This window comes from Letharia lupina (assembly GCF_014066315.1).
Source record: "Letharia lupina isolate WasteWater1 chromosome Unknown contig_5, whole genome shotgun sequence".
In the NCBI taxonomy this organism is placed as follows: Eukaryota; Fungi; Ascomycota; class Lecanoromycetes; order Lecanorales; family Parmeliaceae; genus Letharia; species Letharia lupina.
Genome location: NW_023502974.1, coordinates 1,211,465 through 1,236,551, shown reverse-complemented (window position 1 = coordinate 1,236,551; position 25,087 = coordinate 1,211,465). Strand labels below are relative to the sequence as shown.

At 50.2% G+C, this 25,087-nt stretch overlaps 10 protein-coding genes across 10 annotated transcripts; 7 read left to right on the top strand and 3 right to left on the bottom strand.

Annotated features, from left to right (window-relative positions):
• Positions 1–207: 207 nt before the first annotated feature.
• Positions 208–1,418, top strand: HO133_008625 (uncharacterized protein; the record flags this gene model as incomplete). The annotated part of the gene is made up of 3 exons (XM_037299490.1): positions 208–525; positions 579–905; positions 957–1,418. 3 exons carry the CDS (start codon positions 208–210, stop codon positions 1,416–1,418), a joined length of 1,107 nt encoding a protein of 368 aa, XP_037155491.1.
• An 876-nt stretch (positions 1,419–2,294) lies between these two features.
• HO133_008624 (uncharacterized protein) lies at positions 2,295–3,497 on the bottom strand (the record flags this gene model as incomplete). The annotated part of the gene is made up of 3 exons (XM_037299489.1): positions 2,295–2,738; positions 2,799–3,072; positions 3,220–3,497. The coding sequence occupies 3 exons, from the start codon at positions 3,495–3,497 to the stop codon at positions 2,295–2,297; spliced, it is 996 nt and encodes a 331-aa protein (XP_037155490.1).
• Positions 3,498–3,851: 354 nt separating this feature from the next.
• Positions 3,852–5,456, top strand: HO133_008623 (uncharacterized protein; the record flags this gene model as incomplete). Its single annotated transcript, XM_037299488.1, has 3 exons — positions 3,852–3,990; positions 4,041–4,570; positions 4,632–5,456. 3 exons carry the CDS (start codon positions 3,852–3,854, stop codon positions 5,454–5,456), a joined length of 1,494 nt encoding a protein of 497 aa, XP_037155489.1.
• A 191-nt stretch (positions 5,457–5,647) lies between these two features.
• Positions 5,648–8,264, bottom strand: HO133_008622 (uncharacterized protein; the record flags this gene model as incomplete). The annotated part of the gene is made up of 3 exons (XM_037299487.1): positions 5,648–5,804; positions 5,855–7,854; positions 7,956–8,264. The coding sequence occupies 3 exons, from the start codon at positions 8,262–8,264 to the stop codon at positions 5,648–5,650; spliced, it is 2,466 nt and encodes an 821-aa protein (XP_037155488.1).
• A 404-nt stretch (positions 8,265–8,668) lies between these two features.
• Positions 8,669–9,659, top strand: HO133_008621 (uncharacterized protein; the record flags this gene model as incomplete). Its single annotated transcript, XM_037299486.1, has 2 exons — positions 8,669–9,230; positions 9,292–9,659. 2 exons carry the CDS (start codon positions 8,669–8,671, stop codon positions 9,657–9,659), a joined length of 930 nt encoding a protein of 309 aa, XP_037155487.1.
• A 1,478-nt stretch (positions 9,660–11,137) lies between these two features.
• On the top strand, positions 11,138–12,025 carry HO133_008620 (uncharacterized protein; the record flags this gene model as incomplete). Its single annotated transcript, XM_037299485.1, has 3 exons — positions 11,138–11,358; positions 11,567–11,684; positions 11,798–12,025. The coding sequence occupies 3 exons, from the start codon at positions 11,138–11,140 to the stop codon at positions 12,023–12,025; spliced, it is 567 nt and encodes a 188-aa protein (XP_037155486.1).
• A 120-nt stretch (positions 12,026–12,145) lies between these two features.
• HO133_008619 (uncharacterized protein) lies at positions 12,146–13,180 on the top strand (the record flags this gene model as incomplete). Its single annotated transcript, XM_037299484.1, has 2 exons — positions 12,146–12,448; positions 12,614–13,180. 2 exons carry the CDS (start codon positions 12,146–12,148, stop codon positions 13,178–13,180), a joined length of 870 nt encoding a protein of 289 aa, XP_037155485.1.
• A 902-nt stretch (positions 13,181–14,082) lies between these two features.
• HO133_008618 (uncharacterized protein) lies at positions 14,083–15,752 on the top strand (the record flags this gene model as incomplete). The annotated part of the gene is made up of 2 exons (XM_037299483.1): positions 14,083–15,318; positions 15,534–15,752. 2 exons carry the CDS (start codon positions 14,083–14,085, stop codon positions 15,750–15,752), a joined length of 1,455 nt encoding a protein of 484 aa, XP_037155484.1.
• A 646-nt stretch (positions 15,753–16,398) lies between these two features.
• On the top strand, positions 16,399–17,391 carry HO133_008617 (uncharacterized protein; the record flags this gene model as incomplete). Its single annotated transcript, XM_037299482.1, has 2 exons — positions 16,399–16,692; positions 16,738–17,391. 2 exons carry the CDS (start codon positions 16,399–16,401, stop codon positions 17,389–17,391), a joined length of 948 nt encoding a protein of 315 aa, XP_037155483.1.
• A 1,932-nt stretch (positions 17,392–19,323) lies between these two features.
• On the bottom strand, positions 19,324–21,168 carry HO133_008616 (uncharacterized protein; the record flags this gene model as incomplete). Its single annotated transcript, XM_037299481.1, has 5 exons — positions 19,324–20,086; positions 20,155–20,227; positions 20,283–20,819; positions 20,975–21,103; positions 21,153–21,168. The coding sequence occupies 5 exons, from the start codon at positions 21,166–21,168 to the stop codon at positions 19,324–19,326; spliced, it is 1,518 nt and encodes a 505-aa protein (XP_037155482.1).
• Positions 21,169–25,087: the final 3,919 nt, after the last annotated feature.

Here is a 25,087-nt window from a genome sequence, read left to right as displayed (position 1 = left end):
GAGATTCGTCGACATATTGGCAGTGTAGTCTGGTGTAAATAAGTCGGGCAAGATGTCTCGGCGTCTATCAATCCTATGTTATTATACGCTAGACACAGTAGGAAAGGCCAAGCCTCTTCCTCGCAGTTTGCCTAGCTCCGCCTCCATATTTGTTTTCTGCAGGGCAATCATATTAACATTAAATACTGCTTTGTACACAAAAGCAACATGGAATCAGTTGAGTTGAGTGCCAACGAGATGCCTGCATTCGGTGATCTCATCAATCTCAGTGCCGAAAAGCTGCAAGAGTTGGAGACAGTTCTTAGCTCAATTCTGGCCTTGCCTGTCGCCCGAGAGACCTATGCTCAGATCATTGATGGAAAGCCCACTCGCACCCCTTATTCTGAGGACATCAAGGCCCACAGATCTGGTCTTTTGGAGACCATCATCGTCAATGATAATTCAAAGCCCAGTGATGGAGCTTTGCAACAGTACGAAGAGATCAGGAGGACCTTCGTGCCCCAGGGATTGAAAATTGACCTTGAGGTGCGTACTCCCTCCCTGTCAGTAGTCCACTCATCAAAACTAACTCAACACAGCTGACCCAAGCCTACCAAAATGCGCTACCAGGCAGTCGTGAACATCTGTTACGCCTCCTGCAAATAGCAGCAGCTTCAGTGAATGCATTGGCGGGAATGATATATGCATCCTTCCACCCGGATACGAAAATCATGCCTCCAGAACCGCGAGAGGGGCATTTCTGGCAATTCCGCACGACTGACCATTTCTATGTCGATTTCTATCATACAAATTACCGAAGATTCCAACGCTACCCATTCGGCCTATTGAACGTTGTGGGATACTGGGCCGAGGCCGAGCTTTTCGGCGGCGTCGTGTTGTTCGAGCGGGTAGAATCAAGCTCTAAGGTAAATGTGAATCCACTGAGTTCTGACACAACCTATGCTAACGAACACCAGATCATCAACGCTTTCCTGCATCCGCAGACCGCGGCCCGTGCTTACCAGCTCTCCGAACAGCAGCTCAAGTCATTCGCAGACCTAGGCATAGCGGGCGATGCAGCTAAAAGCGCTGGCGCAGAGACCGTCCTTCCATTCGCCAAAGAACCAGACGCCCGTACCGAGCTCACCTTCGCCAAAGTGGGAAAAGCACCACTTCGTATCTACAAGAATGAATACGACCAACCGCCGGTGTCGTACCTTCCAGAGGATCCGGGCTGCGTGAAGATGGGAGACGGAGAATCGGGCGCGAAATTCGATGACTTAATGAAGTTCGTGCAGGAAAAGGGATGGGACAGGGCGCCTACCTACCCCGCGCCTTTCGAATCCCAACCGTCTCTCCGGGATGCGTACTCGGCGAGAGACGGTGCCTCCTTCTCGTCGAAGGATGGTTCACACTCAGCGAACAACGAAGGCCCATGAATACGGACAAGCCATGGTTGTGGACGGCCGGAACCGTCCTTTCTGCTCGAACCATGGTTCTTGAAAGCGATGCTGGTCATGTTCAAGTCTCCTCGTACTCGGCGCTTGTTGTCACCTCGGTTCGTCGAGGTCTGCGATGGATCTCTTGAGGACGATGGCTGATGACTAGCATACTAGATAGAAAAACGACTTTGCATGCGTTACTTTCTGGTAGATCAATAATGACTGACTGTCTCTGACTGCGCCCTCAAGACAATCTACCTACCTACCTCACCCCTCGCTTCCAACTCCACGGCGTCCCACACTCCGACTTCCAGAAACATCTCCACGAGCTCCTGTCGCACGCCACCATCTGTACAACCGGGGCTCCCGAGCCAAGAGAACGTGGCAAAAGCCACGCATACGGGTCGGAAAGCCCCCTGATAGAATCGTAAAAGTCCTACAGTTCAGGCGCGCGGTGCCAGATAAAAGTGACGATTCTCACGAGATGCTGTAAACTGGGCATCTTACCTGGAAATGGAAGGGAGACGGTTGTAGAAGTTGTTTAGTCTAGGCGCAGTGCCGGAAGAGTATGGTAGCTTTCGCGATTTTTCTTTCTGAAGAGTTTTTCATTTTTCCTGCAAAGGAGTTGTTTTCAATGCATTTGGTTCTCTCCGGATAGTTATTCAAGAAGGATGGTCGATTTATTGTGGTCGATAGTTACAGATATGTACGTGAATGGAGGGAAAGAGAGCTTTGTCCTGTTATGAAATGGAACTGTCTCTCTACGCATGACTTTTGCCACCTTCTCTTACCATCAAGACGAAGATTGCAAATTGATCACATGTCCTTTCGACGAAACTCCAACCCGAAGTGTCCTCTATCGACGCAAGAGACCTACGAAGCCTTACTTCCATAATCGTCGATGTATTCTTTCAGCGTGTTGGTGAGCGTTCCGTCTTCTACGAAACCCAGAGCTTTCGCCCTCGAAATGTCCACTCTTGTCGGCCAGCTCAAGACTATTTTCTCCGTTGCGTCGTCTCTCTTCTCCTCTACAAGTTTCAATGCCTCATCGCCTCCCACGGCTTTCAAAGCATCCAGCATCTCCCGAATAGTCACCGTCACACCAGGGATATTCACAATCCGTGTCCCGGGGAATTTCTCCTTTGGGATGTCCCTCGCTAGTATCAGGTTCTTTACTACCGTCCTAGGCGAACAGATCCACATCTCGAGGTCTTTCGAAACAGGCAAAATGCTCTTCTCTCCGTTCAGTGGCTCGCGAAAGATACCGGAAGCGAAAGAGGACGCGGCTCCCGTGGGTTTGCCGGGCCTGACGGTAACCTGGTCATATCATTCAAATTTTACTCTAAACTTAATGGAAAGGAGAGCATAGATGTTTACCGTTGGTAGTCTACATACGCGTCCATCCAGCAACCCTCTTCTTGAATAGTCGTCAAGCAATGTCTCACATATGTGCTTCTGGGCCCCATACGACGAGCCAGGCACCGGTGCATTCAGCTCTGTTATCTTGGTCGTCGGGGTGGCAGGTGGGCCGTATACCGCTAATGAAGAGGGATAGACGACTTTGACGCCTGGGTTGGTGTGTCGAAGTATGTCCAGAATCTGCCTCGTCGAGTCGATGTTTACCCTCAAGCCCAGCTCAAGATTCGCCTCACTAGATTATAATTTCTGAGTCAGTGTCGCCTAGACGAGAGGGTGTGTTGAGCTTTGAAACATGTCTACAGAGTGGATACTTTCAAGACGTGCCTCAAGGCTCAAGATCTGTTCCGGACGACGAAATATAAACTTCGAAAATACGTACGCAGCCCCGGACATAATGCCATGGAGGAGATATACCAGGTTGATGTCCGGGGTGAAGAGAGATTGGCATGTTTCCAGAGATGTGAGATCGGCATCCAAACAGCGAGTTTCTACCTCTGATTGTGATTTCGTCTGAGGAACATCTGGTTTGAACACATCTGTCAATGTGATTTTGGAGACGAGAGGGTCTGCGAGGAGCGCAGCGGCAAGGGCCTGGCCAACGAAGCCGCCTGCTCCAGTGATTATGCAGTTGAACTTTGACCCCTCGTGAGGACCCATTCTCCTCTGTGACTTGTAATTTGAAAAGATTGAGGGTATTCCTCGTGTCACGAATTGGTTCTGCTAGAGCAATAGGCGTCTCTGAATTCTCCAAATGTTGTTTTCGTCCGCTTCATACCCCAAGCAATGAAACCCCACATCGTCATCGCGGAACGCAAACCGCGTGTGTGTGGGGGTTTGGGCGGGGTGATCAGTTTGAGCAATCGCGAGCTACAAGACGTACCTAGAATATTCAGATAATAAAACTCTTCTCGTCTTACATATACTAGACACCTTAATGTAGTCTATCTTTACTCCCTTTCTCGTACCTATCCTGACTCTACTCGTATACTCCACGCTGTTTCTGCATCGAAAATGTCTTCTAATCCCTCCCATACACTGAGCTTCCATGATTTGAAAAGACACAACAACGACCGCGATTGCTGGATTGCCGTGCATTCCAAAATATACGATATCACGAACTACCTAGACTCTCACCCAGGCGGCTCTTCGAGTTTGTTCCTCCCTAAGCAACTAGACAGGGAGGCTGCTCACCCATAGAAGTCATACTCAGATATGCTGGAAGCGACGCAACCGCAGCTTACGATGAGATCCACGCTCCGGGCATCATCGAGGAAGCTCTACCACCCGAGTGTTACAGAGGACTCCTGGATCAGGCCGAGGTGGTCAATCTGCCTCCGGAACAAAAGGAAGATATGGAGACCATCGAAAAGACCACAGGACAATCTACCTCGACGGAGACTTATACAAAGCCCGAACTTTTCAAACTCATCTCCACGCAAGACTTCGTGGACGTAGCCCGCAATACTTTGACACCGAAAGCATGGGCCTTCTACTCCTCCGCAGCGACCGATCTGGTCACGCACCATTGGAACTCGGACGTATACAGAAGAATCATGCTACGCCCTCGAGTGATGCGTAATGTGGCAAAAGCCGAAACGCGGCGCTCAATCCTAGGCTGCCCCAGCTCGGCGCCTTTCTTCATCAGTCCGGCAGCCATGGCTCGGCTTGCCCATCCCGACGGTGAACTTGCCTTGGCCAGGGGTTGTGCAAGTGAAGGCCTCATCCAAGTGGTGAGCAATCTCAAAAGGAAGACGTATAATAGCATTAGATAAATGATTGATTACACGACAGATATCGAACAACGCATCCTACCCCCTCGCCTCCGTCATCCAAGCAGGCTGCACCAACCAGCCCTTCTTCTTCCAACTCTACGTCAACGCCGAGCGCGCCAAAACCACGCAACTGCTGCACAAAGCCCGCGAGCTGGGCGTGAAGGCCATCTTCGTCACCGTCGACGCCCACGTGCCGGGGAAGCGCGAGGCGGACGAGCGCATCGCGGCCGAGAACGTATCCTCGGCCATCAGCGGCGCCGTGGCTTCCAACGACCGGAAAGGCGGCGGGATGGGGAGGCTCATGGGGCAGTACATCGATAAGACGCTGAGCTGGGACGACATCCCCTGGATCCAGCAGACGTCGCGGCTGCCGGTTGTCGTCAAGGGGATCCAGAGCGCCGCGGACGCGAAGAGAGCGGTCGAGTACGGCGTCCAGGGCATCGTGCTCTCGAACCACGGCGGCCGCTCCCTCGACACGGCACAACCGTCCATGCTTACATTGCTGGAGTTGCACCGCATCTGCCCCGAGATCTTCCACCGGTGTGAAGTCTACGTCGACGGCGGAGTCACGCGGGGTACTGACATATTGAAAGCGCTCTCGCTCGGGGCAACGGCCGTGGGGATCGGCCGGCCGTTTCTGTACAGTTTGTGCTACGGGCAAGAGGGCGTGGAGCATCTGAGTCAGATATTGAAGGATGAGTTGGAGACGAGCATGCGATTGGCCGGGATTACGGACGTCGGACAGGCGGGGCCGGGGCTGGTGAATACACGGGATGTGGATTATTTGGTGCCGGGTAGTGAGGAGCACGATTGGATTAGGTGGAGGCCGAAGGCGAAGATGTAGTTTATTGGTATCGTAAAGACAGCATCAACGAGGAAATCATTCGCTATCTCACCTTTTCCATAAAATAACGTTACTCATGAACGACACATTTTACGGATAGTCACCGTGAGTCTGCCCGGCCTTCTTGAGGGTGGCTGATGATGATGTAAGATTGCTGATTGTTTAGTAGTTGTCAAATCATCTCTCTAAGGCTATTGCCAGCCGCCCTTCCCGGCGAAGCCACTACTGTCCTCTATCTTCTTCTGGCCACTACCTCTCTGCGACTTTTGTTGTGCTGCTTCGTGCTTTCGGAGGTCCTCAGGCATCCTGGAGATCGAAGACTTTGAAAGCATTTGCTTGAGATCGTACCTAAGCATCCATTAGCGAAATTTTCGAAAGGGAGCAGGAAGTATACATACATAACATCAGAGTCCTCGTTACCAAGAAAGGTAATAGCAACACCGCTCTTCCCAGCACGACCTGTACGACCAATACGATGGGTATAGCTCTCGATGTTAGTCGCCATATTGAAGTTGACCACCAGACTGACATCAGGCACATCGATACCTCTGCCTGCCAGATCCGTAGCAACAAGCACGTCAGTACCGCCACTCCGGACGGACGCCAACGCTGCTTCTCTTTGCTCTTGGGTCTTGCTCCCATGCAATGTGACAGACGAGAAACCGCTGTGCTTGATATCCCGAGCAACAGCATCGCAGTTGCGTTTGATATTTACGAACACGATGACAGGTGGTTGGAATTCTCTTGACGATAAGATCTCGAGTAAGCGCTTCTTCCTCTTGTCTTCGCCTGCCACGAATTCGACACGCTGCTCGACGGTCTCGACAGCTTCGCCGACATTGCCGATGGTGACGATGGCTGGTCTACGAAGGTACTTCCGGGCTATCCGTTCGACAGCTGAGGGCATAGTAGCTGTGTACATCATTGTCTGCCTATAGCGGTCTTTCCCGCCCAAGTGTTGGCTCATGACAAGAGCATCTTCTGCTTCTTCTGAGTCTGGCTTCATATTTGCGACGGGAAGGGCATCGAGAATCTTGTTGACTGGCTCCTCGAAGCCAAGATCGATCATTCTGTCTGCTTCATCCATGATGACATAACAGCATTGTCCAAGTACGAGCACTCGCCTCTCGATGCAGTCAACCAGACGGCCAGGTGTGGCAATAATGATCTCGGCTCCATCCCGTAGATTGTAGGCCTGTTCTTCGAGAGAGTGACCTCCAACAATACTGACACACGTAAACCCAAGAGGAGTCGCGAATTTCCTTGCTTCGATCTCGATCTGTTGAGCCAACTCACGAGTAGGAGCCAAGATGACAGCGTAGGGACCATCGTTTTTCGTCAGCTCATTGAGGGCTGGAAGTTCCGATATGTAGACCAAAAGGGGTAATAGGAAAGCTGCTGTTTTACCCGAACCTGTCACAGCAACACCGATAAGATCTCGAGATTGAAGGGCGATAGGGATGGCAGCGCGCTGTACTGCAGAAGGTTCGGTATAGCCGACAAGGTCCACGACGTCCTGCAATTTCTTTGGCAAGCCTGATTCTGCCCATGAGCGCATGGGGTTCGGGATAGCTCCACCTTTTGTACTGATATTGAAGTCTTCTTTAAAGATTCTCCAATCTCTTTCGCGCATATGCTCTAGCCTCTTGTCGCTCCAATGTTTGTCTAACGAGCTTCTACCACCCTCTTCCTTCCTTCTCCTCTCCATCTCCATCATCTCCTTCGCTCTAGCCTTGCCTGAGTCGCGATCCGTATCTTGCAAGGCTCTAGCGTAATTACGAGCTGCGCTGTCAGCCAAGTCTTCCGAAAATCCTCCCAAGCGGCCTCTGCCATAGAATGTTGCCTCTGCTCGTGCCTGATACAGCGGGTTGTAGTCCGGGCTTGTATCCTCCTCTGCGTTCCACTCAAAGTTGAACTTCTTTTCTGTAGTCCGCCTCCGCTTCTTCTTGGCCGAAAAGGTGGATTGGTTTTGGTCCGCGCCCATATATCGTTGTTTTATCAAATTCTGCTGAGCCTCTTCAATAGCAGGTCGCTTTTCCCCTTTGGCTGCAGATGTGCCGATTACTGATGGCTTTGGAGGAGGTGGAGGAGCCATGTCGTAGCCTTTGTTTGGCTCCGAGGCACGCATGGAAGCAGGCCCTGTCGGTATCTCGCCTTTCCGCAAAGCTCTCGGACCAGTTGGTACTGGAGGACGAGCAGATCCATTGACTCCGTTTGTCTGCGTTGCAGGTCGGCCTGCTCCATTTCTAATGGGCTGAGCTGGGGCACTTTTGTCTCCATTTCGGGTTGCCCTGCTGGTATTCGCAGAAGAATCGGTCTTCTTTTTTTGCTCCTCAACCTCTTTCTCTCGCTTCTCAAGAGCTAGCTTTTCGCGCTGCGCCTTCGATAGAAATTTGGGCTAAACAAGGAAACAAAATATCAGTAGGGCTCGTTAAGTTACTAGAGTGAGGCACAAGGTGAATATAATGTAATGTAAATGTTGAATACTCGGGTTCATACCTTTGAAGCAACTTCATCCGCCTCTTTCTTTTTGCGTAGTATCTCTTCTACACTCAAAGGCTGCCTGCTGGGTGTAGCACCCCAGCCAGCCTTCTTTTTCTTCACTTCGGGCGGGGGCGGAGGCGGGTCGCCATTGGAACTAGATGGCGGCGGTGGTGGTAGATCTTCTGGGGGTGGAGGTGGAGCAAATGAGTCTGGAGGAGGTGGAGGAGCTGCGCCATCTGGGGGAGGTGGGGGCGGCGATGGGAGTCGGTCAGGCATATTATTGGAAGCGGTCTTCCTCACACCGTTTGTTAAATGGCCGTTCATACTGCTAGAAAATGTGAAAGTTATTGTGTAGTATTCGCAGACAAAATATCCGTCAGACAAGCAGCCCAAAAAAGTGGCCGTCTTCTGTACTGGCGTCTTTGCTCTTCAGCGCACCTATGGGCAGACAATCGATGTGCAGAAATAGACCAAGTTGAGTGTTTTATGGACTACGTATGAATCTCGTACTGTGCTCATCTTGTCAACGTTCATGGGGTTCTCACACTAGCGCCGCGCCTGCCTGCCGTAGGGCTGAGTCACAGGCGGAGATTCCGCTGTGAGCCTGACGGGATTGAGTGACTCCGGCAAGTGTTTTTGTCAGACGAAAATGTGTCGGCAAGCACAATGGCTCAAAGACACCTGGGGCTTCTGAAGCTCCAGCACCCCTGGAAGTCAGGTTCGCCATCATGGCCACTACGAGAGAAGCTCAGAATCTACAGAGCTCGGTATGGGATGGATCATTACCTATAGAGATCCGTCTATCACCTTCGGAATGTCGAGTCTACGATCAAGCCGATCCTTATCTCGTCCAATACCCCCGGCTCTCTTACCTACCTTTCCTTCTCCACCGTCTCCACGCTTTCTTCATCCCGTCACTTATAAACACTGATGTGATATCCTACGATGGTTGGTTCTCTTTTGAAGAAGTCCCTCTGAAATGGCAGTATCCGCTTGGGCTGCTCTACGATTTATTCTCCGGGGCTTCTCCGTCACAAGCATCTGGTCTGGATATTGCTCACCGTTCGCCCTCGGATAGTACAGATGAACAGTTGCCTTGGCGGCTGACGCTACACTTCACAGATTGGCCGGAGCAGTCGTTGGTACGTCCTGATGCTGAAGGGAAGATGCTGCACGATGCGTTTATCAACAGTGTGAAAGAGGCGGACTTTCTCAGGAATGGCACGGCCAAGGGAATCATGTCATTGTCAAAAGACGATTCGACAAAGCTGTGGAACGCTGTCCAAGAACGTATGGCTCGAGCAGTATTCCGTACAAGATGTGGACCGAGACTGACAGAGAGAACGGATAGATGACTTTGACGGGTACAACACAATCTCCAAACGACTCCTTTATGCTCAGGGCGCTCCACTTCGCCATATACCTCTGAAAATCTATCTACCTTCCTCGCCTACGGCCGCTGAGCCGGCATCTGGCCATCTGCGCGTCGTACAGTCGCTCGTCACGCCTAGCTTATCCAACTCACGAGAAAAACAGACCCTAGGCACAGCTCTGCATGCGTTGTTGCCAACGTTATTTCCTAGCCGAAGGACGCCGATCCTTGCCGAAGCTGTGCTTCACGGAGCAGTGGTGCCCATGGGGGCGTCGGTGGAGGAATTGATGAGGATCGCAGCATACTTGGATGGTTGGATACATTTGGGTGTCGTGATGATAGGCTAGGTACCGTGGTTATGGGATGTCGGGCATTCCAGTACTCCTTTCGCAGCTGAGTGCTTTGCGAAGCAGCAATTGTCAATGGTTGCCATCTTTCCGTCGATCTGGACCGCCAATATGACCGACCAGCCTATAAGCCGAGCGTGAGATACGCTGGCAGGTTTGGCGGTTGATTATGCGTGCGTTAAAGTGTGAAGAGAAGGGCGTGAAGATCCAGATCCAGTGGGTCCCTCGGTCTCGGGCGCTAGCGGCTAAGAAACCCTAGCCCTTCTCCAATATTCAAAAACCCAGGACTCAACAATCGTGCAATGGCTACTCTCTTCTCTCTGAGATGGACTTTGTTGATGTCTGCATTTCGCCGGCGCCAGTTGGCTGCTTTCACGTACTCTGGAAAGAACAAAGATGGGCTAGCCAGCCAACGAAACGACCCTTGTGAATCAACGCTAGCAGGCTAAGGAATATACAACTCGACCTACACTGCCTGGAAAGTTCCCTACTTTGAGAAGGAAATACTCGTCTTGCCAGGCTAGGAGTTGAAGTAGTGATGGTTTTCCTTCCACCGTTTCTTCGCACCAACAAATCACAGCAAACCATATCCTTGAATGCTTCTCCCCCGTGCAACTGAGACCAGCATGTTGTCCTCTTCCCGGTGCTTGTGTGTTTCCCTGCGACCACTGCACACAGGATCCTTGTGTTCTAGTACGCATGTAAACGTCAAAAATACCGATAACAGCCGTGAAGAGGTCCTTTTACACCCACACCATAGAACTTTGCAAAGTTCCGAATTTGAAAACATCTGCAATTGAACACCCATAACGAGAAGAGTATGCGCTCGTAATACGTCATTGACCTCAGCACTTGTCCCGACATCTACAGCCGTCTCTATCCCCAGAAATCCTTCCATCCTGTCCTTCAACTACCTTTAGATGACTCATTCGCCCACCAAATTGCCCATTTGAGGACACCGAAATTGGTCACTGAGCTGTAACTCCATCTGCCCTCCAATCCGAGGGAGAGAAGACATATCTGTCTATAGAGCTATCTACGGGAATCGAATGACGCACTTAACGAGAGGGAGCGGGAAGCCTTCTATAACGCTGATAGATTGGTGACTGAAGACGGCAAGCCAAGTGACTTCAGCTGCGGCTTTTTCGTACTCAGCGGCCAGGTGTCTATCAAGATGCCGATGAACCATTGTGGTGGCTTTGCAGGCTACAATTCAGCCTTCCCAGCGCCTCAATTCATCTAGATGTCAAATGGAATAGGTCCTTCCTTCTGCTGCTGATGTATCTATAATCGTTGACAGTGGTGCTGCGCGATCCTGCTTCCATCGCCGCAGAGCGGTCTAGTGATTCTGGTAACTCAGTATGAACTAATAACGCCCCTATGGAAATTTAGCTTGTAGTTCCTTCAACTTAAGAGGCGGTCATGGTACTCTGACTTTTCAGACTTGCCTTCTCTACTGTTGCCGCTCTGCGAATACCATGCGCCTCAAAGATGTTTTCTCTAGGAAACATGGAAATATCGTGAAAGCATCAAGCTGGCGCGAAGCCGACTCAACTAGGAACAAGAACCCTCAGGATGGCTCAGCAGCATCACTGGCGGGTGGGATGGGGTCTCTAAACCTCGATGGTCCTGACGTCGGACTATCTGATGTCGAAAGAGTCTCTCAGCATGAAACGCCTGCTAAAGCTTCAAAATTTTGGTACTAGCCCTTTCCTTCAGACTTGCGCCTCTCTTCCTTGAGACAATCAGACAGTTCTGATACTTCTATCGAGGGTGCGGAGGGATGAGTTCCTCTCGGAGCCTGACATTGGTGGGTTCATAATGTGAAGCATATATCAGCCGCCTCATCCGAAGCAATTTGCCTATTCAACGCTCTCCTAAGCACGATCGCTAATGTGATCGTATAGTAAGAAAAGTTACTGGGCCATAGCAGCCCAGCAACTGCAACGAGCGCAGCCTGCATTGGCTGAAGCTCTGCTGAAAATCCAGAGTGCCGCACTACTAGAAGGCCAGAACCTCGCCGAGGTACTACTAGTGGAGACGGAGAGAAGAAAAGACCAACTTCTTGAGAAGAGATGGAAGATCAACTTGCCGGAAAAGAAATCATTCTTCACGACAAGCTAAACATGATCTGCAAGTCTATCCAAGCGCTCAAAGACATGGGCAGCCAAATAGCAGGTTTAGACCCTCTCCATGCTGGTTTGCCATGGGCTGGATTTTGCCTGTTGATGCAAACTGCGTTAAGCGAATCTGATCAATACGCCGCTATGGTCGCTGGTGTAGAAGAAGTCGCCAAGCTCATTTCCCGCTATACGCACGTCGAGTTCATATGTCAAAAACGGCAGGAGGTCACTCTCGATAATTAGTTCGAAGAGCGATTGCTCAATTTGTATGGGCAAATTCTCAGGTACCAGGTTTCCGCAGCCTGTTTCTATCAGAGGAACACAGTCGTCAGGTTTCTACGATTCATTCCGAATCTGGATGATATGTCCGACGTACTAGCTCACATACGGCGAAGTAACTCGGAGTGCATAGAACTTTTACGGATTTTGTTTACCAAGGACGAACTGTTCCTGCATTCAGAGGTCTTGCTCTTCCTAAAGAGCCTCAAGGAGGATCTGGCTATCGTATCTCAAGACGTTCGTCAAATGACCGGAGGCAAGCCCATGACCCCAGAAGTACCTCCATACATTCCATTTGCATTCGACCCAGATCCCAAGTTCACGGGCCGGATAGATGTAGTTGAGGGGCTGGATGCTGGCTTCAGCAAGTATCGACGAATGGCTCTCGTTGGTTGGGCCGGGATTGGCAAATCTCAGATAACTATAGAGTATGCACATCGTGTCCACAAGCGCTCGCCACCCACCCGTATATTTTGGGTCCGAGGCGCTCGAAAGGACGCTTTCCTGAAAAGCTATAGAGACCTAGCTCGCCAACTGAAATTATCGGGATAGGATGATCCAGAAGTTAACGTTGGGAAACTTTTCGGCGACTGGCTCCGTGATCCAATAAACAGGCCCTGGTTAATGGTGGTCGATAACGTTGACGACGAGACGTTGTTTTCCAGCTCGAGTCGAAGGGAACATACTCCGAACTCGAATGCGAGCCTCGAGGTGCACCAACTTCATAGGCATCTCCCACAAGTATCGCACGGTTCAATACTTATTACCTCAAGGAATCGAGTCGCAGCAAGGGATATCACCAATGGAGACGATTGCATTATCTCCGTGGACCGCCTACCAGAGCCAGACGCGTTGTCTCTGCTGCACAAAAAGCTCCCTAAAGACAATTCGTTTATGGAAGATGCAAAGGAACTGGTCAGTCTCCTCGAGTACTTCCCTCTCGCCATAACTCAGGCCGCGGCATATATCAGTAATGGTTCTGGTCGGAGGACCATCTCTCTTTATCTGAATCTCTTCCGATCTGATCAGGTTGGCTATCTTGAGATGGCTGCCAATGATATCCGACGGGACTCAGATGAGCTAGATCAGGACTTCTCAAATTCCGTCCTGAAAACATGATTCATTACGTTCAAGCACAGCAAGGAAAAAACAACCCAGATGCTGCCGAGAATATTTGCTTCATGAGCCTTGTATTTGGACAAGAAACCCAATGGAAAGTCTTCTTTGTTTCTCCGAGGTCAATTCTCACGAAGTTGAGGAGAGCATTGGACCGCTGATTGAGTTCTCTCTAAATCACTGAGGACACGGGTAGGTTCTTCAGCATCCATCGACTAGTACAGCTTTCCGTCCAGCATTGGCTTCACACCAGTAACGACTTCGCTCGAAACGTAGAGATTGCCGTTTCAGCACTGAGTATTCGGTTTCCTTACGCACGGCAAGACAGCTGGAGGACCTGTGAGCTCTTAATGCCGCATGTCGACGTTGTCCTGGCATACGAATTTTCTTCACCTACATCACTTGAGCGTCAATCGCTACTCTTCAGTGACACCGCGAGGTATTTCAACTCAAGGGGCAATTAGGCTTTGTCGCTTGAGAGAGCTTTAGAGGCCCTTAGAATCAGCATTACTCATTTTAGCGTTGATTTCCACATAACACGGTTCAAGGCAGAGATATGCATAGTTCTAGCGCATGAGAGCCTGGGCAACAATAAGCAGGCAGAGACCCTTGCACGCTCTCTTGCGACTAGCGCTAGACAGTCATACTCGGATGATGATCGGAAGACAATGGGAGCGATAGACCTACTAGGGCGAGTTTTGGCCTCTTGTGGAAAGTACAAGGAAGCTGAAGCTGCGACAAGGGAGGCTCTGAGGCTGCGAGAAACCTACCTTGGAGAAGATGACTCGCAGACCTTGGCTAGCCTGTCCAATTTGGCCAGCGTTCTAGCGAAGCGATCAGACTTCACAATGGCTTGTTAATTGCAAGAAGCGTTGGTTGCAAGGAGCACCAATGCCAAAGGACCGATGCACAGTGACACACTACTGTTTATCAATAATTATAGCTCCACTCTGATCACAATTGGATTTCTCCAAGAGGCTGAAAAGCTACTCCGAGATATGTACTTCAAGCGGGTCGAATTGCTTACTGAAGACCATCCTGACACCATCCTGAACCTCGCGAATTACGTACTGGCACTGACGTTCCAATCCAAACTCACAGAAGCTCAGAAGTTGAATGATCACGCGTTGTACCTGACGAGAAAGAATCAGTCGGAAGGGAAAAACTCACTTCTGCTACTTCACAATAAAGGTGTCATTAACTCGATGTTGGATAGATTAGTAGAAGCAAAGGAATGCCTTCAAGAAGTAGTGCGATTGAGAGGAGAACACCTCGGTGATCTCCATCCAGACACTCTTCTGAGTATTCAGGAACTTGGTCGTTGCGAGCTCGCGCTTGGGAATCATAAAGCTGCAGAAGTACATCTCGAACACAGCTGGAAGCAGTGCGAGGAGCAGCTTGGAGAGGACCACTTTTTCACCATATTAGCTGCCGGGACTATGACGACTTTGCGAAGAAAGCAAGGTAGATTGGACGAGTCTGAGGCTTTGGCTAGGACGAATCTCGCTAGCAGTCAACGAGTCTTAGGTCTACACCATCGGCAGGCCCTTGGAAGGCAGGGTAATCTTGCACAGGTCTTGTCTAGCAAGGAGCAGTACAAACTTGCCAGTGACTGTATCAGCGATGCCTTGACGACCTCGACTCGACTTTACGGGGGGAATGATCCACAGACCCTTGCCATAAAGCACAAGTGTGCTTCGATCTTAGATGAGAGTGTGGAGACCTACCACCAAGCCGCACATGCATATCAGGAGTTGCTTGTAGACTATTCGAGTTATTATGGCTGCGCCTCTTCCGACATCGTTTCGGCACGAAGTCAATACGCATCCCTATTGTGCAAGCTTGACAAACTTGAGGAGGCAGAGGAGCTAAATCGCGAGAATGTCACAATATGTCAAAACAACCTTGGTCAGGTCCATCGACTGACATATAATGCTTTTCAAGGCCTTGCCTTCGTCCTCGCGCCGGACCACCCTGATTCAGCCTATTTAAGTAGCCAGTGTGAACAGTCCGTGATTCCAGCGGCAATGAACGCGTCTGCGGAGCGCGAACGCCGGCGGCAAGAAAGTCTCAAACTTCGACAGCAAGTGATCGAGATTAACACGACTTTGTTGGGACACGATGAGGAGCCAACTATTCGGGTAAGAGAAAAATTTGCCTCATTCCTTTAAGACGAGGGCGACAATGATGAGACCCTCATAATCTATCAAGGTGTCATGATCAAACGCCAGCAATGCTTAGGCTTGAACGATCCAGAGACGCTCGACAGATCCCATAGAATTACGTGCGTTCTTCGAAAGATGTCACGATACTCTGAAGCAGAGACGCTGTCTCGTCAAATATGGAACCTTCGGAGCATGTGCTTGGTCATGACAATGGAAACACCTTGGCTTCGAAGAATGCTCTTGCACTATCTCTGCGATATCATGAGGACATCAAAAGAGCCTTCCAATTGGACCAAGAGTTGTTAGACCACAAGAAAATCGTCTTTGGAACAGGTTCATTACAAGTCCTGCACACCATGAACAATCTTGCCATGGATTATTATGATCTGCGGGACTTCAACACGCAGTGACATGACTAGAAGAAGTGGTTACAGGCAGGAAGCAAAGACTTGGACCCAAGCATGATTTAACACTGCTCAGTACCCACAATCTTGGTCTAAATCTTCAAAAGCAGGAGAGATGGCATGAGGCTGAGACTGTGTTTCGCGAAATTTTAGCCATCCGAATCTCGATGCTGGGCCACACACATCATCTCATCAGCGAGACCATTTTTCAGCTCTCGATTTGTCTGCGCAGACAGGATAAGAACGAGGACGCAATCACATTGGCCGCGGAAGCGCTTCAACATCATGAAACAGAGCTCGGTCCCGCTCACACAAAGACGCTATTTGCTCTGGAATCCCTGGCAACAACACTGTATCTGTGCGACCAATGTTCGAGAGCAGAGTCTGCCTACAAACAGTATTTCGAATTGAGGAACAAACACCGGAGAAGGGATTAAGCATAAAACTCGCAACCTTCCAGGATTTTGCTGCAGTCCTACAAAGGCTAGGGAAATATTCTGAGGCAGAATCATGGTGCCTTCGAGCCCACAAAGGAATACAACCCATCCTTGGCATCGATCATGCAGACACTCTTTTCAGTGCCTGGAGTCTTGCCGTCTGCCTCCTTAGAACGAAACGTAAACTTCCAGAGGCAGAAACCCTATGTCGCACAATGATCGTCCTTCGAGAATCAACAGTCGGTAAAACACATAAACAGACGCTGCTTATGTTGCAGCTACTGGCATTCGCCCTCAATTTGAAAGCCGCAACGGCAGAGAATACCACACAGTTGCAAGACCTAGAGGCAAGGCTCGAAGAGAACGGCCAAGAGACTCAGCTCCATGGCGTGATCCTACAAGACTTAATGAATGCGACCAACAGTTCTAAACACTACGTCAAAGTGCAGTCATACGGATACCAGTACCTGCATTTGCAACAACAGACTCGCGGCAAAGACAGTCTGGAAGTAGCGAACGTGTTATTTTAACTCGCAGTGCTCTCGTACAACCAGGGCTTCTTCTATGAATTTGCACAGAACCTCCGCAAGGCCTTGAACATCTATGAATCGCACTCAAAGATCAAGGATGAAGAGTACCTCAACATGCTCACCCGTCTATCAGAAACGCTCCTCAAGGAAACAACGTCTGGTCAAGCACAGAAAGAGGCTCAACTCCTCTGCGACCAGGCCATCGAACTCGATCAATCACTCTCGTCTTCATCCACCCTACGCCCGCCCGTCTCTTTCCACAGCAAAGCACGAATCTCACGCCTCTCATACAAGATAGGAAAATACCCAGAGTCCGAAGCAGTGGCCCTCGGCGTGGTCACAGAGGGCGAGAAAGTCCTAAGAGCAAGCCACACGGCCCTTCTCGGTAGCAGGCGGCGGATTGCACGACTGATGGCGTGCACCGAGAGAAAAGACGAAGCACTAGTACTGATGCGCTCAGCTTTCTATTCGGACGTCGAGCGCAGGGGTAAGAATGACAAGGGCACGCTGGAGACGGCGGGGCAATACGGGGCGTTGTTGAGAGATATGGGGAGATTGTGGGAGGCAGAGTTGGCACTGAGGGCGGCGTTGATGAAGAAGGAGAGGGAACTGGGTTGCGGGAGTCCGTGGAGTGTGGAGACTAGGAACGATTATGTTTTACTTTTGCTTATGGGCTAAGATTTCTAGGGTCATGATCATGCTCCTGAGGAAGGCTTGGGTCTCGCGGGCGGGACCTGTCACGGGCTTGGTGAGGTGGAGAAACTTGGTTCGATTCTGTTTCGATAATTTCTTTGCCATGTTTGGGCCTTGTCTGAGCAGTTTCGATAACTCCTTGAAAGTATGATATATGGCCCAACCTTGGGATTCAAGGCCTGCATTACGATGTTTGTATTTATAGGGGGAAGAGCTTCTTCTAGCGAGTGATGCTCTCCGCATCTTTTGTTGGATCATGCATTCCTGGAAGCTTGGGATGATGAATGGAATATTCAACGGCTGCATGTACGTACGGTAGCGCCACAGCATCGAGTCTCGTCATGGGTCCCCAGCATTCTCCACTATGAACTCGCCGAGTTATGGCTAGGAAGGTGTCCCAGTATCGGCGAGGGAAGTACTATCCACAACGATAATATCTCATCACGCAAAAATCGTAGGACGAGACTCAATGTCTGATCAATACGTGTATGACGCCTAGGTCACATGATGCGCTAAGACGAAAAAGAAAAAGCTTGGTACGAGAAAATTTCATCTGCATTTCCACTCCTTCCACACACAACCAAAGGGACAATCTGGCGGGTCGACTGGCCTTCAAAGCATAGCAGTGTGTAATCAAGACAGTCTGATAGCTGTTCACACTCTCCTCCCTACCACCACCCTCTCGACAGCGATTAAAACTTCTTGTCCCCCACCGCCTGGAAGAATTCCCGGCGCGCTCAGGAACAGAGAACTTACTCCTCCCAACCTCATCGCGTACACCGATGGTCCAGATCACGGTGTAGGTTTCCTCCATGCGCGCTACTACCATCCGGCTCCACCGTCTACTCTAAGCGATCTCATTTATCTTTTCAAACATCCGTCCCCCCCCCCCAAAATGCAATCAATGCATTGAACGTTTACAATCACCCCCACGGCTTTGCCTACCTCCTGTACCTCTCAACCAATGGTCTCGAGGCATACTTTTATTCCAGCCGGTGGGAGAATAGCACCAGGTTTTTAGCAGAGCCGTGTCTTCTCCACCCCACCGTCATTCCGCCTTTCCGTGCGGCGGTGGGACTTTTTATACAGACAGACATCTAGATAGCTGTAGAATGCTATGGAAGTACCGGGTTGGATTTGGGAATGTGTATCAGGTGTTCTGGAATTGCCCTCCTGCGGTTGAAATCTTGAGATTCCATTTTTGAAGAATGTTGCCTGTGAATTCGCGTCTCGTGAGTCGTGTGAGACCGTGTTGGATTCCCGGCCGAAACATCTCGTTGCGATCCTCCTATATCTGGAGCCAAGAGGTGTCTCGATAGTCGTCCTCAGCCTCCTAGCGAGCTATCTAAGCAGCATGGTCCATTCCCTTTTCCTTTGTCCTGAGCATTGTGGAACTCTTTCAGATGTGATTCAAAGACCCAAAACCAGGAGGATAAATGCAAGCCCGAAGAGGATATGCTATTACGCATGGGTGAAAACGGGTCGTTGCTCGAAACCGTCCGTGTTTGAGAGTCTAACAATAATTCAGGCGCGTTGCCGGGGAAAAGTGACGGTTGTCATGGATGATTTCCGCGATAATCGTCATTTTACCTGCCACGCAGAAATTACAGTGTCCTACAGTTCGAGCGCGTTCTCAGAAAAATGGGACCCTGTTCACGAAATTTTTCTGGACACTTCGTCAACCTGCAAGGGAATTGATGGTTGAAGCCCTACAATTCAGACGCGGTGTAGACCCTGTCCACCAAGCTCTTTCCTTATAACCTCGTCAAGCTACAGGGGAAATGTTTTAAATGCGTTTAACTGTTTTACTAAATATCCTTCGGTTAGGAAGCGCCGATTCGGTCTGGCCAATACTCACACAAAAATGCGTAAATTGAGAGGCAAATCCTTCAGAATTAGGCATAACACCTACTCAATTTACAGCAGATATCGATAATCAGGACTCATATCCCCCTTCTCCGTCTTTTCAAACTCCGTCAGCCCGAGATCCGTACCCGCCTTGTCCCGGTTCCTGTTCTGCACCAGCACGCTAGCGGCGTAAGCACAGCAAGCCGCTGCGCTCAGACATGCAAAGCCGATGCAGATGCCATAGCCTTGTCTGTAACGCGGTGCATCTTTGGCCAGGAAAGCGTAGGTGGCGATGATCCCGCCAATGTTGCCGAAGCCGATCTGCCAGGCCGTTCCGACCGCTCGACGATGGTGGCCACCGAGGTTGAGGTTGAACCAGCAGACCGTCACCGGCAGGGCCGAGTAAGTGCCCATGGTGACGAGGAACAGCGCTGCGTATTCGAGATGCGGCCTCGTGTGCACGGTCAATAGGATAGCGAAACCAGCGATGGACATGGCGATTGGAATCAGTGTGAACAAGAAGCGATGCTTGAACTGGTCCGAGAAGAAAGCAACGATGAGCGCGAAGACGAAAGAGCATGCCCACGGGGGGACGCTGTGCAGTTGGGTGCCGATCTGAGTATAACCGTATGTTTTGATGATACCGGGGGCGAAGAATGCGTAGCCGTAGGCGGGGACGATGAGTCCAAAATACATGAACCCGCCGAGGAAGAACTTGTAGTCTTTGAAGCAGTTGAAGACGTCTTGGGGGGTGATGCGGCGCTCGCGGGCGGAGCGACCTTGGTCCTTCTCGAGCCGGGCTTTGACGTAGGCGCGTTCGTCTTCTCTGAGCCTGCGAATAGTGGGGTTGGTCATTTACATCTACCGGTCGGTGGGAGGGATGGGGAAGCAATTGTTTACCATTTGGCCTCTTCCGGAAAGTCTGGGATCATGAAGTAGAGTGCGAATGAAATGACACACGAAAGCACGCCCTCTATTCCAAAATCAGTGGGATGCCTCTGGCATGGCAACTCACGGAAGAGGAATACCAAGGATAAAGATCCATCTCCAGCCAAGATAGCCACGCATCCCATCCATCTTGCCAATCGCGGACGCAAGAAGGCCGCCGAAGGCCCCGGCTAGACTGGTACTACCGAAGAAGAAAGAGTAACGCTTCTGGGCCTCGGAGCGCTTATACCACATGCCAATAAGATAGAAAGAACCTGGGAACATGCCTGTCTCGGCAAGACCTAGGAAAAAGCGAGTTGCAAGAAGCCCGCTCCAGTTCTTCACTAAACCTTGGCAGATGGTTACGAGGCCGAAGAGGAACATGCACGCCGATAGCCAGACGTGCGGCTTGAGTCTTTTCAGAATGATATTCGATGGTATCTCAAAGACGATATATGGTATGAAGAACATGGTCAAGGCGGTATTATATTGAGTACCGGTCAATTTCAGATCCTTCTGGAGACCGAACACGGACGCGTTGGCGATATTGGTCCGGTCGAGGAAGGCCAGCAGATACATGAGACTGAGGACGGGTATCACGCGAAGATCGATCTTGGAGACAAGTCTGCGCTGGGAGGCTACGCACATTTCGGATTCAGCAATGCTTCTTCAAGGCAAGAACCCTGATATGACACGAGTCTCGGCAATAGAAGGGGAACTCTCCCTCGCGCACTACGTCTTGCGACTTTGGTTTTGGTACAGAGGGGGGAGAATGGCTCCGAGATATACGTACTATGCGAAGGGCACTGGACGCCGAGGTCATCGTCATATTCCGCTCCAGGCTGGGCAACATGGGGATCGTAATAGTTGCCGCCGTATTGTCCCTTGTCGTCTACAGGTGAATCGGAGGATCCGGACGTCTCTGAAAAGAGTCAATGGAATGTTTACAGCCGCCGGGAGGGTGTCGTTACTGTCGTGTGTCCCCATTATGAGCAATTTCCCCCCCAAAAAGCCTCCTGTTTCTATTTATATTGATCAACGACCTTGATAAATTGGATAAGAAAACGATGCTATACGCATGAACAGCTTTGCAGGTACGGAAGCTTTTGTAACCGCAGGTTTCGTCTTTGGTTACCTTACCCCGCAATCGGATTTTAGGCACGCTAGGGCCAATCGGATGGAGCCGTTCAACAGCCGATTCGCTTACTCTTGAATGGCGGTCAGTCAGCACTGATCCTCGGGCACTTGGACCCCCGAAAGTCTTTTTTATGCAGGCCCTCAATTCACCCCCTTTTCGCACGCACGCATGCACTCACTCCTGACGTTCCCTAATACATATCTGTATACAAGGAAGGACTTATTCCCTAACATCAGATTAACAGTAGTCCTCCAAAGCATCAGAATACCGTCAACATATTATTTATTCGAGGAATTGGCACCAAGTGGAATCATCGGAGCCGGACAAGAATAGAGACCGGAATCTGTGATGGGTTGGTAAGCATGAAAAGGGTGGATACGAGACCGTGACAGCGAGGAATCTCGGGCTGTCGACCGGCTTCTGCCCTTTGGCTGGACAAGCAGAGCATATCTTTCATATCATAAAAAATAATATATATATTAAAAAAGCGGAAAGGATACGGAACAAACACAGGAACAACGGAGCCCCATATTAGAAAAGTCACCAACACGTTTAGAAACGCAACGTTGGGGTTTATAGTCTACCGACAGTTCACAAGTCGGAAGCGCCCGCAGGAGCCGCAAAAGAGTCGGGGTTAATTACAAGAAGACCCAGAAGCGCCAGCGGTTGCCCGGCACACTCACAAAAGGATCCAGCGAAGCGACGCTGGTCATCAACAGGAGGAGCGGACAGAACCTACGTCGAAGATAGAGCAGCGAAACCCTCGTCGCGGTCAACACCCCTCGATTCAGAGATCGACACGTGAACCAACGTTGAGCCGGGGAGGTGGGGAGGCCCTTAGGAGCACAACAAAGGCACAACGAGGGAGGCCCCGTCAGAAAACGCCCGGTCAAGCACGAGTCAGTATGGCCCGACAAGGTAGTCGAGGTCCAGTGAGGTTCCCGGGAGAAGTTGTCGGAGGTCGCGCAGACACCCAAAACCGACACCGGAGCCGAGGTTCGCCAACAGAAAGCGAGTCATATTCCCAAAAGACATGGCATCAGGTACTGATCCATATACCGAGCATAGGTCGAGCTCTCAACAAGGACAGTGACCATGCCCACAAATCAGAACGACGATGAGCTCGTGGCATTCGTCTCGGACACTCGAGGCCCGCGCCCTTGGTAAGAAGCCCCGTTATTAAGCTGGCCTCGCCCAGTTGCGATGAGGTACAGACCCCGTCAAGAGTCAAACAGGACGAAAATAAGGTTAGGAACATTACTCTGCGTAGGATGAATTCCAACCACGGGCAGCGAGCAGAACAGTCCCAGGGTGAGGTTCCGGAATCAGGTATAGTGATGTGACAGGCCGCGGGTACGTGGGTACTGGTAAGCAGCAGGAGGTGACTCCGATGATCGAACCAGTTGGCCAGTGTAACATTGCTCTGAACAGATTTCTCGTGCGACAAACGAAGGGCTGATTTAAAGACAGCCAGATCGCCTAAGCGGAAAGGGGGGAAATGACCAAGGTGGCTTGTAAAGCCTGGTTACTGGAAAAACTCGTCAGGGTGTTCTCGGTGAGGGCAAGCACCTGGCAATTAATAGGGTTCATTTTCCCGAGCCCGGTCTAACATGTCGCTGGCGGACTTGCGAAATGGGCTGCTGGCGCATTCTTGATGAGTTGTGAGTTTATTGAGAAGCTGTTGACCTCGCCATTGGAGCCAGTGATTAAAGTTATAGGGGCACTGGCAATGATGAGCCCCAGCCTGCAGCGAGTCAAGTCCAAGCTTTAAAGATTGTTCCTATCTGTTAACCACAAGAGAGGAATTGGTTGCTGTAGAGATGATATTGATGCGATCGAAGGCAAGTAGAAGTATCAGAGCTACGAAACGGTATATTTCTAAAATACTCTGGGTCCAAGACGTGTTCGCGGGAGAGGGGTCGGAGAACCTTCCAGGCATCGCGAACTTTGATAGACAGGTCGATAACGACGAGGATGAAGCCGGCGATTTGGTATCCGCCCCATCAATTTGAGAAGATGCACCTCTGCGACTCTTACTTTCAAATCAGGGTACTCCCATTTCTGGTTGATTACTTAGATCGTTTATTGTGCCGGTGAATCACTAATACAGACAATCTCAGAGGAGTACAATGAGTTGATGCCGGTGATCTTTAACTTAGGTATGGGAATGTGGATGTTTGATTTTCAACGCTTCTACAAGGCTGATACACTAAACTCTCTGAGTCACGTTCGTTGTTTCCTGGATTACTCCCACTATGCGGTGATACTTACGAAGTACCATTAGCAGATGACGCCAGGGCTTCAGTCCCCATGGTAGTGACTACCGCCGCAGATGGGGTCAACCGCATCTATATTTGTAGTTGGATGTTTACGGAACTGATAATCCAATCTGAACATCTTCCTGGAGATTGTATGGTTCATCCAGATAGCAGGAATGCGAGAAAACTCCGAGCCCGGATCGACAATTGGCCGCTTGGAATGAGGTGCTTTGGTATAGGTATAGGCTCAACCTCCTTCATTAATTGGTTCTTGCAATTCGACATAATGTTCATCGAAGCGGTGTGTTGCGTTTTCTTCCGATCCCATTGAGCCAGAGATGCTGAGTTCCCAGCTCACAAAAATCGCTGCGGGGGGTTCGACAGAATCACTTAGGCTTTTCCTTGTATGTTGACTGATTCATGATCTCGGGATATGCAGCTGACAAAGCTTAGGCTGGAAAGATGCCAAATCGCTCTCAGTGACGGGTAGTGGCGCAGTCGTGAAATACAACTCAGGTACGTTACTCAGATAAAACACATGCTTGTGCAGTTATTGAGTATGTTCAACTAGGGAGTTACATGTTTCTCGCTTTGGGTAGACTCAGATAAAAGCGCCTTATGCGGCTTTGACGCATGCTGAATTTGTTAGCAATATTATTATACCGATCCGGTTTTGATATCATAGCGGATCGTAGCCCGCAAAGTGGAGGTTTTCGAGGAACTTTGCCATGGAATGCATCAATATGATACTGGTTGGTTTCTCAAGATGGCCGCTGGGATGGCAAGAGCAAGAGGAGATAGTGGAAAGGTGCGTGGGCTTTGCAGCGAGAGGTCCTACAGCGCAAGTCCGAAGGAAAAAACGAAAGAAATAGTTGCCAGGATTTCTTGTTCTTGAAACACAGTATATGGCACTAGGGATGTAGAGTACCCATAGACCTTTTTCATTGGCTCATTCTCAATGAACCGTCACACTTATATTCTGAGGATTAATCACGATACGACCAGCTCATTACTTGAGCTCTATTGTCGCACTTTTGTTAGCATCCAGCATCAGTAAAGTAGACTTCATCTACCACCCGTAAGGTACTCGTGCTGTCAGGAGTGAGTTACCTCGCTTAATAGCGCCGGGAGAGTTGACCAATCAGACTACGATTTTCGCGGAGAACTGAGTAGTTTGATTGGTTAACTCTCCCGGCGCTATTAAGCGAGGTAACTCACTCCTGGACAGCACGAGTATTGCAGACCGCAACCATTAATGCCAAGAGTCTACTCCCGCCACTAATCTTAAGGTTAATCTCCGAAGCTAGTGCTACGTCCGTACAACACTTTCCGGATAATCAATCCGTCCACTTCACTTCCATGTAGACACTAACATGTTTCTTCTGAGTCCTTCCATCAACTTCGGTCAGTGACCACAAAAAAGACAGCACCGACTCTCCTTAACTATACATTCCCTTGTGGCCGTACAGCAAACTTCCTCTGACCTCTGCCATCCGTCGAAGACCTCTAC